The sequence below is a fragment of the Cataglyphis hispanica genome, chromosome 8, assembly GCF_021464435.1.
Source record: "Cataglyphis hispanica isolate Lineage 1 chromosome 8, ULB_Chis1_1.0, whole genome shotgun sequence".
Lineage (NCBI taxonomy): Eukaryota > Metazoa > Arthropoda > Insecta > Hymenoptera > Formicidae > Cataglyphis > Cataglyphis hispanica.
Window position 1 is genome coordinate 720,303 of NC_065961.1, and position 15,434 is coordinate 735,736.

The 15,434-nt window shown below is 37.8% G+C and overlaps 1 protein-coding gene across 4 annotated transcripts; it reads left to right on the forward strand.

Annotated features, from left to right (window-relative positions):
- The first annotated feature begins 1,184 nt into the window (after positions 1-1,184).
- Positions 1,185-12,011, forward strand: LOC126851769 (host cell factor 1). Of its 4 annotated transcripts, none has more exons than XM_050596070.1 (9): positions 1,185-2,081; positions 4,045-4,752; positions 5,181-5,332; positions 5,404-6,903; positions 6,977-7,154; positions 7,239-8,584; positions 8,660-8,887; positions 8,990-9,368; positions 9,465-12,011. In XM_050596070.1, the coding sequence occupies exons 1-9, from the start codon at positions 1,922-1,924 to the stop codon at positions 9,587-9,589; spliced, it is 4,776 nt and encodes a 1,591-aa protein (XP_050452027.1). In that variant the 5' UTR covers positions 1,185-1,921; the 3' UTR covers positions 9,590-12,011. The 4 variants fall into 4 exon arrangements, with proteins under 4 accessions (XP_050452027.1, XP_050452028.1, XP_050452029.1 ...); XM_050596071.1 differs by having other exon boundaries at positions 9,468-12,011; XM_050596072.1 differs by having other exon boundaries at positions 5,181-5,326.
- The last annotated feature ends 3,423 nt before the right edge of the window (positions 12,012-15,434 follow it).

The following is a 15,434-nucleotide window of genomic DNA, read 5'->3' on the forward strand; positions in this document are numbered from 1 at the left end:
GTGATATAAAATGGCGTCTTTGTAAAATAATATGGCGTCTTAATTTTTCACGATTGGTTTACTTAAGCTTCCAATTTCTTTTGTTTGTCAAATTCCAATATTCAATTTTCAATTTTCTTCAATCCAATCTCCAATCTTCAACGCGTATCAGATTACGCATTGAAAATTGAAGATATTGGAATTTGACTAATCAGAAGAAGAGGAACTAAAATTTCTTTGTCTTGATTGGTTCAATTTCAACTCAATTTTAAATATCTTTAAATATCTCATGATTTCACTATAATATTCTATTGAATTATACACATATCTGCACTTATTTCTAATATTACTGAAAGAAAAAAATATTTTAGAAAAAAGGAAGATAATTCGATGTATATAAATATTGGACATAAGAATCACACTAGGCTCGCGGCCGCAATTGCGATTGTGATTTGCTACGCTCCATTCACGTCGCTGCTTTCTGATTGGCTGAGATAGAATATGAATATCGGCCTATGTTAAGGCCGTATTACACTACAGGTTGCTGGCTCGGTTAAGGCCATTGCACGTTAAAAAATTTTAGTCGTAATCATAAAGCCGTAAGTAAATCAACCAATCACAGTTCAAACATTCTTATTATGTTTAGAATGTTTGATTGTGATTGGTCAATTTTCTTACGGCCTTTGATTACGACTAAAATTTTTTAACGTGCAATGGCCTTTACGGTTGGAGTTACGGTTGACAGTTGCAAGTTGACCAATCAGCCGGCAAGCTACTTTGCTCTGATTGGTCAATCCACAATCATCAACTGTAACTTTAATTGCAACAGAGCCCGCAATCCGTGTAATACGGCCGTTATGTTAGGTTAGGTTTAATTGAACAGTTGACCGTCCAAATGAATCTCTCCCATTTCGATTGCTACCTTCTTTTTTGGACAAATGGCTACCAGCGCCTCTAGTGGCAGCAATCTGTAAAACAACTAAATTACAAGAAAAATTTATTTTTTCTATATAAATCATCTTTAAATTATTTATATTTATGCATTAATAAAATAAAGTTATGAAAAAAAGTAGAAATCATCGAAATAATTAATTTCGGAAAAGGAAATGGAAAGAGAACGATCGATTTTCGCGAAGCTTCGAGAATCGATCGATCGAACACTCGCCCAATCCCCTGGAATCCGGCGTCGGTTGGCAACGCGCCTGTGTTACCGCTTGTTGCCGACGCGAGAGAGTTGTGTGTGCATGCAATGGTGGACGAGGTTCTCGAAGGCCGCTCGAAGTGCGCGCCGTCAATCTACCGACCAGTCGTTCGGCCGTTTCTCCGATAAGATACGAGCGGATATCGCTCGTCGCCGGTGTCATCGTCGTCGCGTTCCTCCCCACGATCGTGCATAGTGATATGTATATGTATATATATATATCTCCATTGCCGCGCCGTACCTTCTCGAACGCAGGTTTCACCGTTTCAGGCTGGAAGAGGGGGAGGAGCAACAGCAGCAGCAGCGCTTTCGTGTACACCTCGCCGAATCTCGTCGCCCGATTAAATCTCGAGTCTTCGAAAGAAAGAGAGATAGAGAGAGAAAAGGGAACGAGCCTCGAATTATGACCACGGGCGTAGAGTTGCCGTTCTAGAGTCCGCGCGACCAGTGCCCGTAAACACCGCGCACGTAAATACAGAACACACGCATACACGCGCGCGGCGTCGTCGTGCGCAAAGAGGCATATACACACAGTGCGCGTTCTGTGATAAAGGAGAACGCCCGGTATATATAACCCAATCGTGTATCGCGCCACTTTCGGGTTAACTCGGCGACGGCGTCGGAGTGGTGCTGGTGGTGCTGGTGGTTCAACCGGGGGTAGTAGTTAACCGGTAGTATATTGATAGTCAAAGTAGTCTTACGTTCGCGCGGCATGAGAAAATGATGTGATCGACGGTCATCATGGCGGCACCCATGCTAAAGTGGAAGCGGATCGCGAATCCGACCGGGCCCCAGCCGAGACCGAGGCATGGACACCGGGCGGTCGCCATTAAGGATCTCATGGTGGTGTTCGGCGGCGGTAACGAGGGCATCGTCGACGAGCTACACGTATACAACACGGGTGAGTCCTCGTCTTCATCCCTCCCCTCCGCCACCCCCCTTCCTCCATCCCCCCTCTTGTCCCTCTCGCGTCCCTTTTTCCCGTGCGCGCCGTTCCTTCGGCGATTCCCGCGAATCCAATATGGCGGCATACGTTGACAAGACGGTGACCGGCCGGATCCGTCGACGAACTCGACGTATCCGCTTCCCGAAGGGGCCACGGGGGCGTTCGGGGCCCGTCCGCGGGCCCCGATCGCCCGGGCGTTCTCGCGCGTCTAGGACGATCGTTCGCGGGATGCGACGTTGCCGCGCAATCGCCCGCGATCTGTCATTCCTTGCATGTTTATACGCGGGAGCGGCCATTGCTGCCTCCAACGCCCCCTCGCTCTCCCCCTCCCCCCTGCCGCGGCGCGACGCAATCGCGCTTCCCGTCGTTCCACGTTCGCGCTCCTTCGCCATCTCTCTCTTCCTCCCTCCCTCTCTCACGCGCGCGCGCTCCGCGCTCTCTTTCTCTCCGGCGCGTGCGAGATCGCCGCCCGCTACTGCGCATGCGCGCGCCGTTGCGCGCACTTCCAATCGCATTTCGAAATGTTTGTCGCCGCGCGCCGAGCTCGCCATGGTAACAGCCGGACTGCATATGGATCCTTGTATTTTCTAGGCTGCTTACTCGGCGTATTTCTCCTCGCTTTTCCTTTTTTCTTTCCAACGCTTCGATGCACTTATTTCATTTCAATGAGACAGATCTGTTAAAAGTTTATTTATTCAAGCGAAAATCATGCCTTTTTTTACTTTACTTAAGATTTGTAAAGTTGTAATAAAGAATTGATAAGATTTTTCGATATAGATTTAGAATAAAATAATAATGTGAATTATCTGGCTATTTTATGATTTCCTTTAGATTTAATATTTTTGCTACATTTTTTCAAAAATATAACAACAGGGTGTCTACTCTCTGAAAAAACTTGAAATTTTTAAGAAATTTTTTGTACCTGCAAAAATCAGGGAATTCTCATAGAATTTTATTGGAACTCGGAAAATTTTAAAAAAATTCTTTCTTTGATAATTTTGCTTTTATATCGTAAGAATAATGATTAATCAAATTAATTATGTATTTAAAATATATTGTAAATGTATCTATTTTTGTGCATATATTCAATGTCTTAATAAAATATTGAATATGTAGTATACATTTTTTATTATAATTTTTAATGATAATGAAAATGTTATGTGAAATGAAAAAGCTTATCTTGCAAGAATTATTTTTTCCTTATATTTTTTCTTTACATTTGCAAATTTAGCATTTGAAACTTAAGATGCTTTGTGTATTTTCTTTATACGACTGACAAATATTAGAAAATGCATGTACTAAAAAAACTTATTCTAAAAATTTGTACTAAAAAAATTTTTTTATAAGGTTGAAGTAGACATCCTGAATAAGTTACAGAAAAAAATAACTATTTTCTAACTTAAATTTAGAAGCAATAGAATATATATGATTTATATATATATATATATATATATATATATATATATATATATATTCTTTAATTATGTTTTGAAGTTGTAATTAAATTTTCTATTTTTCTAATTTAAAATTCTTGATTTATTATTTGAAATAATTAAAATTTTTAAATAATTAAAGTTACTTGAAATAATAGAATTAAATTCTGTTAAAATTCTGTGGAAATTTTATAAGATATAAAATTTATAATAAATAAAATTTCAAACATGATTAAATTATTTGTATGAAAAGAGAGAGTACTTGTATAAGTTTATAAAAAACATATATTCAGAGTATGCTTATTTCTCTATCAATTTGTTGTTTCTTGTCAATATCAAAAACAAAAAAAAATAAAAAAAGGCTATTTTGAAATATTTGTTATATATATGTAATTTATATAAACATATGTATATGTATTTTTCTGTGCAAATACTGCATAATATAATTTTGCATTACGACATTTACATAAAGTATACTTTTGCAGCAACAAACCAATGGTTCGTGCCGTCCACAAAGGGAGATATCCCGCCAGGATGCGCGGCGTACGGCTTCGTCGTCGATGGCACGCGTATCCTGGTCTTTGGCGGAATGGTGGAGTACGGCAAGTACTCCAACGAGCTATACGAACTTCAAGCGAGTCGATGGGAATGGAAACGCTTAAAGCCGAAGCCGCCTAAACATGAGCCACCGCCTTGTCCGCGTTTGGGACACAGTTTCACTCTTATCGGCAACAGGGTCTTCCTCTTCGGCGGTCTCGCGAACGACAGCGACGATCCAAAAAACAATATACCGAGATATCTGAACGATCTGTACACCCTCGAGCTCCTTCCCAATGGCCAAACGGCCTGGGATGTGCCGCAGACGCACGGGCACGCGCCACCACCCAGAGAATCTCACACAGGAGTCGCATACACGGATCGTACGACGGGTAAATCTTGTCTGGTGATTTACGGCGGTATGAGCGGCTGTCGTCTGGGCGATTTGTGGTTTCTCGATGTCGATTCGATGACCTGGAATAAACCGGTGGTTCACGGACCCACTCCTCTGCCGCGATCATTACATACTGCCACTTTGATCGGTCATCGCATGTACGTGTTCGGGGGATGGGTGCCATTAGTCGTCGACGACGTTAAAGTCGCGACGCACGAGAAAGAGTGGAAATGCACAAGCACGCTAGCATGCTTGAATCTAGGTGAGTTACTATACTTCATGATTTCTTCTTAAATAGTGCGCCTATGTCGATGATACTATATAAAATTCCAATCGTAATAATATTGATGAGATTGCCTGTGAACAATGTATGTGATAACAAAATTTTATTATTGAATATGCGGTAACGTAACTCGTTTGCGATCCGGTAAATCCAGCCGACATAATCCAGAAGAATGGAAATGTTATTGGCATATTAAATAGAGAAATATTCAAGTCTGGAATTGTTCAAGTGTACATGGAGTGATTGGTATATAAAAGTATCTTGACATAAATTTATCAGTTTTGTGATAATAAGTTTGATAAACTTCAAGCTGTTCTTCGAAAAGAAGGTTATTTATCGGGAAGGCTTATTTTTAAAACAACGTTTGTCTTCTGTTTTATCATTTAAATTTTATATTTTTATTTCAGAAACTCTTACATGGGAACAATTAACAGTCGATTCTCTGGAGGAAAATGTTCCGCGCGCTCGCGCTGGTCACTGTGCGGTTGGTGTGCACAGTAGACTCTACGTGTGGTCTGGTAGGGACGGCTATCGTAAAGCTTGGAACAACCAGGTTAGGGTTAGTCTTGGTTATATCATCTTCGATCATATGGAATACTGCTTTACTAAAGACACTTTCGTGTTTCTTAGGTTTGCTGCAAGGATCTATGGTATCTCGAGGTCAGTAAACCGGCGCCGCCTTCCAGAGTTCAACTGGTTAGGGCTTCCACGCAAACGTTGGAAGTCAGCTGGACAGCGAGCCCGTCCGCGCAATATTATATCCTTCAGATACAGAAGTACGACATGCCGCCGGCGGCGACCGGAACTTTCCCACCTGTGAGCGCACCGGCGCCTGTAGCACCCATCGTCAGCACCACCCCCGCAGCGGCGGTGACGACTCCCGTGATGGCGGCAACCCCCGCGACTGTACCCGTTACGTCTCCGCCTGTGACCACGGTCGCTGCTCTTCCTCCGACTATCCCATCCGCCGCCGCTGCCGCCAGATCAACTGTCACATCGACGGTGACGACTCCGTTGCGAGTCCAATCGACTGCGCAAAGTCCCGTACAAAAGGTGGTGTCACCACAAGTGGTGCAAAAGCCGGCGAGCCCCATGACTCCGAGGGTCGTGACCAGTAATGTCATACGTATTCGCTCTCCCCTTACATCCACAGTCGCAACAGCAATACCGACGGCGGTAGCCGTAGCCACTACCGAGCAACAACAGCAAAACACTGTGACCGCGACTACAACTGTGGCGTCCGGCCAAACACCCGCCGCCGCAATGTCTGGCATCGCCGCTCTGGCCGCAGCGGCAGCCGCCACTCCAAAAATCACCATGAACAATGTCCCCATTATACCACAGGCCGGTGCCGTGACTACGACCAATACCATCAGAATGAAGAATGTTCAACCGAGTCAGCAGATACGCTTTGCTGCGCCAGGTGCTACAGTATTGCGTACCACTTCGCCGCAACAAAGCAAACAGATCATACTGCAGAAGCCCGGCCAGAACATATCTGGTCAGCAGATAGTGCATCTTCTCAAGACCGGACAGGGTATGGTGACCACGGTGCCCAAAGTGAGCCTTATTCCCGGCAAGACTGTTCAAGCGACTGGCGCGAAACCTCTCAATCAAGGACCGACAATATTGCGACTGGTAAATCCTAATACGGTGGCAGGATCAAAGATTCTGACGACCATGAAGGCATCCAGCCTAGTAGCGATGAGCAAAGGACAGAATATTACGGGCAAGCAAACTATAATGATTACCAAACCAGGAGGCAATGGCGGATTGGTTGGTAGACCTAATCAAATCATTGTCGTTACTACCGGTTCGGGTCTTAGAGCTGTGCAAGCTGTGACGACATCACAAGCTGGTACGGGACAAGGGGGTAACATTACTACTCCTGTCAACGTCTTACCGTTGTCGGCTACGAATCACGTCACAAATCAGCAAGGCGTCAAAATGATCGTTGTTTCTTCGGGAGCGATGGGCGGTGGAACTGCCGGCAAGCCAATCACTATCACAGTCCCAGGACAGGGCGGTGTACCAAAGACAGTGACTATCGCTACGAAAGGCAGTCCGCAAGCCATCTTCAATCCCGGCAAGAGTCAAATCGTTGCCGTGCCACAAATGCAAAAAACTCCCGTAAGTGTATAGGAAAAAAAAATATATAAGATTTTTTATATATGTAATAATATAATTTATTTACAAATTATAGGAAGCAGTGATCTCTGGAAAACCAGTGACCTTGCAAATGTCGGGAGGCATAGGTGCAAAGACGGTGACGCTTATGCCAACAAGTAGTTCTATAGTAACTACTTCGAGTGCATCAGATTCGATAGACACCGGTAAAATGCTCTTTGTTTCTTCGCAAAAACAACCTTCAGCTTCCTTAGGTGAGTACAGTTGTGTTTTTCAACATCACAAAATGATATGACAAAAATTGCGTAATTGAATCACATAATAAAATAATATTTCAGCATCTACGTCTGACGGGCCAGCTACTACAGACGCTGCGATAGCCGCGTTAGCAGCAGAGGCAGGTCTGATAGATCCCGTTCCGGAACCATCTGGTGGCTTGTCATTTATGGTAGCTGCGGATGATGGTGCTGGAGACGGAGGACAGATGGAGGACAGTTGTAACGGTAACGAAGCAACCACAGCGGCCGCTTTAGTTTCGCAGATGGATGCGGGCGAACCGATGCAAGTCGACGGCGATGGAAACTTTGTACTTCCACAAGTTGACGGACCGATCGATGCTCTCTTATCGGAAGACGAGGAGAAGATGGATCTAGACGAAGAACCTGCTCCTTCGGAAAGCGCGACCGAATCGACTAATATTGACGAGTCAGCAGCGGTCACGGAACAAGACGTTAATATTCAGCCTGAGAATGTCCAAACGGAAGAATCTACAGTAAATGAAGAAGCCGCCACGACCGAAGCAACAACTGACCTTCCAGAATCGATTATTCCTTCCACCACCAGCGAAATTCCCGAGGAAGTTCCTGATAATCCTCCAGTCGATGAAGTACCTATCGAAACTAGCGCTGATGATGCGGAACAGCCGAGTGAAAAGGAAGCAGATATTAAACCGTTAATTGACGAAGCGAAAATGACGAAACCTGATTCACCTTTGATACAATCGCCCGTGGAAGTTCCATCCGAACAGACGACTTTGGAGGACATCGCAAATCCGACGGTGACAAAAACGGACGAAACCCAACAAGAAGAGAGTAGCCAAGCAAAAGATAAAGAGCTCGAATCGCATTCTGCTGAAGATGAAAAGCCCTCGGCGGTTGAGAATCTATCTATCGAAGATACATCGCATCTTTCCAAAGATGAAATTCAAGAAACTGAGAAGAAAGTGAAGGAAGAGACGGAACCGGAAATCGATCTTCCGGGCGAGAATTCTCTCATAAAATCGGAAGATGCCAATGAATCGATGATCACTGACGATGCAACATTGACTGCTGCAGTTAATATAACGCCGACAACGACTCCCGTCATTACGCCGAGTATACAATTGAAACTGGAACCAACAACGGACGAACCTATGGAACAAGACAAGTCACCCGATCTACCAATATCGTCGATCAACGGTGTCGCCTTACCTCTCGAAAAGGAAACAGAAAGCGTAGCAAAAGTACACACTCCTGTGAAAGTGGAGGTGAAAGACGAACTCGCGTCTTCGAAGAGAGAAAATTTGAAGCAAGATAAGCTCAATGATTCTAGATCGGAAACTGGAGACGACTCGACGGCTTTGACGACGTTGGCTACTGCTGCTTTGGGATCAGCCGAGTCACCGATAAAAGTTAAAAGCGAACAGGTAGATCCTATTTCAATGTACTGTATTCGCAACAAATATGCATACAAATGCTATCGTTAACTGATACTTTTGCAGAGCGAGGAGGAGAAGAAAGAGGCAGAATGGTATGACGTGGGAGTAATAAAAGGAACCAGCTTCACGGTCCAGCATTATTACCTTCCTGGCGATGAGCCTTTAGATATTACGCAACCCTTGACGATGGATGTTTTTAAAGGAAGAGCTAAAGTAGCATTAGAACCTGGAACTGCCTACAAATTCAGAGTTGCCGCTGTGAATACTTGCGGACAAAGTGCCTGGAGCGAGGTAATGTATCGCTAATAAGTCTCATTCTGAATATATACAATATTTATTTGATAGGAAAATATTTTTGTGACAAAATCTACGAAGTTTTTGCTTTCTTAATAGGTAGCAGCATTCAAGACGTGTCTTCCGGGCTTTCCGGGCGCACCGAGCGCTATAAAAATATCAAAGTCCGCAGACGGCGCACAAATCTCTTGGGAACCGCCGCCAAGCAATGTCGGTCCCATCCTCGAATATTCCGTCTACCTGGCAGTGCGGAGCACCGCGTTGAACAATGACGGGGAACCGAAAACAGTCGTGTCGAATCCAAATCAGTTAGCCTTTATTAGAGTTTATTGCGGTTCGAGTAATTCCTGTTCGGTGAACAATAGTGCCCTTAATGCCGCTCACGTGGACACCACTACGAAACCGGCCATAATCTTTAGAATAGCAGCACGAAACGACAAGGGTTATGGACCGGCGACTCAAGTCAGGTGGCTGCAAGGTTAGTCGCACGATTTTTCCAAGAGTGTGTATGTATGTATGTAAGTGTGAACCTTCTCGAAAGAATGCATTTGAACAAACGCTTTATTATTATCAGCAGATCCAACCACAGCTGTGAAAAGTAATCCGCAAGCGAAGAGACCCGGCACGGACCTACGCTCGCAGGTGACCTCTCCGCAGAAGAAGATGAAGATGGAAACAGCCGGTGATAATTTCTCGTGAGCCCGTTCTCTCCCTGGCCTCGTACAGCCGTGACTCCCGCGAGCGATGCTACTCATTATTTAATTTACACACGCCTAACAACGATAACGAAATCCAATGTACTATCGAGTATAAACAACATTATATATAAGTAAAACGAAAGATATGAATACTCGATAAAAAAAAAAGAAAGGGATAGGGTGGAAAAAGGTGTGTGTCTATAGTTAGATTTAATCTAAATGTAAGAAGTATAAAAAAAAGTATTTTTAATGTTCTGTATGGACGTCCTTCTGTATCGCGTTCCTTATTCACCGTCATCCTTCTACTTCTCTTTCGCGCGTGAGTGCGCGAGAATCCTCTGCGAAGACGACACAAGTACCGTTGATAAATAATGACGAGATCATTTTCTTTTTCCCATTTTTTTTCGGAGTTAGTAAGTTTTTCTATGTTTTATAGCGCGCGCGCGTTTTCTATGAAGAACGGTACAACATATCGCATCTAAATGCTCACAAACAGTTCGCATCGCGCGGATCTTACCCGTACTTTGATGATTTTCGCGTTATCTGGCAACCCTCTGATGAATTTGACCACAGATGCTGTATGGGAATGATAGAATAGAGCTGACTGGACAGGACTTGTATATTCGAATACTTTGTGTATTTGTTTGAACAATTATATATACATATATATACGACAAAAAATCTATATATTTTGCCAACACACATTTAAATTCTTTATAGTATATTTATCATTATTATTAGAGCATCTGCAATTCTTTTTATATTTACACATATTTGTGTGCACGATGGCAGAGAAAGCTCGCTTCTGAGATGTAGGTATATTTTAATGTACATAAAAGTCTTAAACTGAGAAAAATGTGTTTATCATATTCCGAGAAAATAAAATTAATACTTTTTGATAAGAATAGGATATAATATAATTGGAAGATACACACACACACACACACATATATATATATATATATATATATATATATATATATTCAAATTTCGATTGGTTTGTCATTTGTATCTGCTAGTTTGTGTTTCCCCGCAGGTAATGGAAGCTCTTTTGTATAATATCATCGATCCAGTTTGACATGTGACAATCGGTGCTATACGTTATTCTGAAGAACTTTTGTTACTGCCAATGCGACAGAAATATGTTATTGAGAGAGAGAGCACACACAACACATAAAGCGTATAAAATTAAATGTATCGAAACGTGCGTAATATTAAGTTACTTGTATGTTTTTTGTCAAACAATTGCAACGATGCAGAGATATTTTGTATAAAATATAGATTAAATGAATTACTACATGTAATTAATGAATGTCTCTAAGGATCCGCGCTCTAGGATGATTAATTGATATTATAAGCGGATATATATAAAGAAAAAAAAAGAACTCCAAGGAAAGTTAAGGATATTTTTAGACATCAACGAAACGATTGTTTGAGTACGGATGTATCTGAATAATGGTAGACTGTACGTCTTTAAAGTAAATTCTAATCTTTTATAGTCCTAAGACACGCAAGTAAATAGCGGATAAAGCAGGAAGATTAAAATGAAAAGAAAGGTAAGAAAGAGAAACATATGCGTTATCGTAATTAGAGAAGGGAGACATGTAATATATATCCCTAACTTTTTTTTTGTGAGCATAATATTATAATTTTAATCAAAATATACTGAATAAGCTTTTAAACACCAGAAAACCGAGAAGTGTTAATTGCGCTGAAGCTATCGGCGGTTTTGTTTCTCTCGGTCAAGGTTGGAGCTATGTTGAAGCTGCAATAATTTATAAGAGCGCATATTTTATTTTAGATTATTCATCAACATGCATATTGTATATATATTATATATTATATATATACATATATATATATATATATATATATATATAAAATAGATATAATTATTTTATATATGCTTTCCGTTATCTATTTGTAGCTTAAGCAAGGTAGAACACCATCTACTAACATAGCGTTCCGTACGCTCAATTTGTTACATTGAAGTTTTGCGTTAACAAAGTTTACTTTGCTAAGGAGCCTATATGTTATAGAAAGATATTATGAGAGTACTCTTTTGAGTAGTGAATGGACTTTACATTATTAAGTACATGTACAATTGCAATTGTTTGTCTCTATCCTTAAATAGAGAGATTCGTAATCCGAGATCTTGGAAGCATTTTCCTGGAAATATACAAATGAAGATATACGATGTATAATGTAAATGGGATAACTAAATGGTATATACTTTCAAACGTATTGTTTTGATCTTGATTTTTCTCTTGCTGATCCTTTATATTAAAAAAAAAGAAACGAATATACGAGTATCTCTATATTTATTACTATCCTAGGTAATAAGCACACAATTATTTTGACATTATGTGATGTAAATTTGCTATTTGGGATTACAATAATATAAGCAATTATCAGCTGTTTAATTTTGTTTGTATATTTTGTTGACAGGAGATGTGACACATTTTCTCTCTCTTTTCTCTCTTTCTCTCTCTCTCTCTAATTCTATATCTATGCAAGCATAAACATGTAAATGTTTGAAATTGTCAATACTATCATGATATTCCCTCTGTTTGTAAATCGCTATCAATTGCTATCACTGCATTTATACTCTCTTCAATGAAGTATATCGTGCAAATAAATAAGATAAATTTCTTATACACATCAATATATCATATAATATATTATACAATTTTTACCTTTCTTATAATAATTTAAGTATATTTTATATACATTATATATATATATATATATATATATATGCAGGATTACAATTTTTTTTTTTGTAAACGCTTTAGAAAAATTTATTTTGATTTTTTTTTTTTTAATTTTTGAAAGTGTCACACTTAATTTTATTCATTATACTTTGAAATCAGAAAAATAGATTTCCAGGAAAAAATTCATATATAATTAAATATATAAATTTGATTTGATTTGTCCGCTACTTTAGTAACAGCTTTAATAACTGAAGGTTTCTTTAATAAATTTTGTAAGTTTGCTGACGCCAATTTAGTCGTTACTGCTGCTGAAGTTGAATATTATTATTCTCTTTAATCACTGTATTATTAGTGATTTTAATATTTATGTCTATTCTAGAAATCGCTTTTGTTAATATGTATGTTTTGGTCTTGATAAGCGAAATTCCATTCATTAAACATATAGATAAATCATGTACATATATGTAATTTCAATACTTATATAGCATGCAATGTTTTTAAAGACGTCCAGAAAGCATCTCGAAGACGATAGAGGATGTCTTCAGGATGCTCTTATTTGAACGTCTTTTGGATATGCATGCTATATGTGATCCCAAAACACAAACACAATAAACATATATAATATTAAATATTTTAATTACAAAAGTATATATACAATACAATAAACATAATAATAAATATTAGTAATCACAAATATTTTTTAATATAAACATTATTAATTATGTTGCTTTAACTCTCTGCATAATCTAAATAAATTTATTTAATTTCTCTTTTCAATGAAAAAACATATCGCAAAAAATATACTGTCGGACACGTTTTATTTTGCCAAACTCGTTACTATATTTACTATATATAATATATATATTATCATTTATAAAATACAAATTGATATTTAATCGTAAAAAGAAATTATAAGCAGATTATTAATTAAAAAATTATAATTTTTCAACTTCAACGAAAAACAGCATTGAATCTACAAAAAAGCAATAAAAAATTATATATATATATATATTTTTTTTTTTGCTTTGTACACCTTATGTATTTTGGTCTTCCTGTATCTATCCTATATGATTGATAAAATTCTATTTATTTATTCTGCATATACGCATGTTCGGTTATTACTTTTGTTTAGTGAAATAAAAATTTATTCAAATTTTATAGTTAACATATAACACCTCTTCATAAATAAATTGAATTAAATACCAATCAAGCGGATTATATTTCTCATTTTAATTATATTTATTATACTCATTTTAATTATATTTATTATACATAGTAAAAATATAATACATAATCAAAAATATTATACATAATAAAAATAGAATGCAATATTTTTCGTTGTTATTACGTAGTTATGATATAATTTTAAAGATATATAACAGATTTTTATTACAAAATACGTAGAATCAAATAGACATAGTTTCACATTTTAAATTATATATTGATTTTAATTATATTAATGAATAGATAGCAAATAAATATTTTTAACATTATATTTAATGATGTGAAAAAACGTAATATTTTTTTAAGTTTTGAAAAAAAGCATCTTGTGTTCAATTTTATATTTTTAAATATAAAAAATACGATATATATTTAAAATTATATTTGTATTAAAATATAATTGTTAAAGATAATTAAAAAAAATAAAATTATTGCTTATCGTGTTTATATTTTGCTTGTGCATTTAAATGATTTAAATTACATTTTATTCGTTTTTTATATATGTTAAGTCTTATTTAATCTTGAGAATTATGATCGAGCAGACGAAGAAATAATGCTTCGAAGCTTTGATTGACCAATCAGGACAAAAAGAGTAAAAGATTTTTCTATTCTGATTGGTTGAATGCAATGCTTCTTTAGCGTGTTCTCAATTCATATCAAAAGTTTTAATTTATAAGCTTTAGAACTGGGATCTGACAAGCTCACTTAACGCTTAGACATTAAATATTTCTGGCGGGAAATTATGTCATATTTTAGAGCTTACAATTAAAGTAGAAGACAAAAAATTTACAACACTTATTGTAGATCCGGTCTAAAACCTGTATCAGATGCATTGAAAATTGAAGATTGAAGATTAAAGATTGGAATTTGACTAATCAGAACAAAAGGGACTAAAATTTCTTTGTTCTGATTGGTCGAAATTTGATCTTCAATCTCAATCTTCAATGCATAGTCTGATGTACGGGCTTTAAGCCGTGTACACACGAGCGCCGTGTTCTATCTTTGTTATTTATTAAAAATTAAACAAAGATAAAACGACGATCATGTACACAACGAGTGATGTTTTTGAACGCAGCCTTAAAACCCGTATCAAACTACGGATTGGACACTGTCGCACCCCTTCCCCTCCAGTAAGAAATAAAAATTTTTTCCTTTTTGACATTTCTGACGAATAAAAACGGCTACTCTGTAAGTGAAATTTTTTGTGCTTTATAATGTGTGTGTGCGTGTACAAATAATATATAAGTATAATTATTTATGAAAAATAAGATTTTATTTATCTTTCATTTGAAATTTTCTATGCATTAATAGTTTTCTTTCACGTCGAATTATTATAACTTTTTATCTCTTTTTTAATTATAATTAGTATTAGTATAAAATTGCTTTGAGATAATTTAAATTGTAATACTAAATTGATATACAGGGTGTTCTATTTAAACTGTCCACATCAATATCTCGGAAATTATATGCAAAGCTAGACAAGAAATTCAAAAAGTTTCTTCAATAAAATTACTTTGAGATGATTTTTAGTATGATTCAATCATATTCCTCTGCATTGGATTTCGGGGAGGGGAGGAGGGGGAAGAGGGAATTTTTCTAAGACAATTTTCAAAAATTCATTGCGGGTGTAATATTGAAGATAGATCATTTATATTATAGATCATTGAATTCTTCCGAGTCCTATCGATTGATATTATTCTTGTAAAGTTTCTCCATGAAAAATTTGATATATCCTTCTCCTTCAAAATCCAATAGAGGGATTCAATCATGCTAGAAATTATTTCAAAATAATTGCATTGAAGGAGTTTTTTGAATTTTTTATCTAATTTTGATCTAGTTTCCGAGATATGGACAGATTAAATCAAACACCCTGTATATAATGTAAACCAGAAGGAGAGGAAAATATTTTGG

Bases quoted from the DNA above. Each gene is read 5' to 3' on its own strand.
- LOC126851769 (XM_050596070.1), top strand. From the start codon at position 1,922: ATGGCGGCACCCATGCTAAAGTGGAAGCGGATCGCGAATCCGACCGGG. The intron at 5,333-5,403 runs GTTAGTCTTGGT...CGTGTTTCTTAG, and splicing joins CTTGGAACAACCAGGTTAGG to GTTTGCTGCAAGGATCTATG. The intron at 7,155-7,238 runs GTGAGTACAGTT...ATAATATTTCAG, and splicing joins ACAACCTTCAGCTTCCTTAG to CATCTACGTCTGACGGGCCA.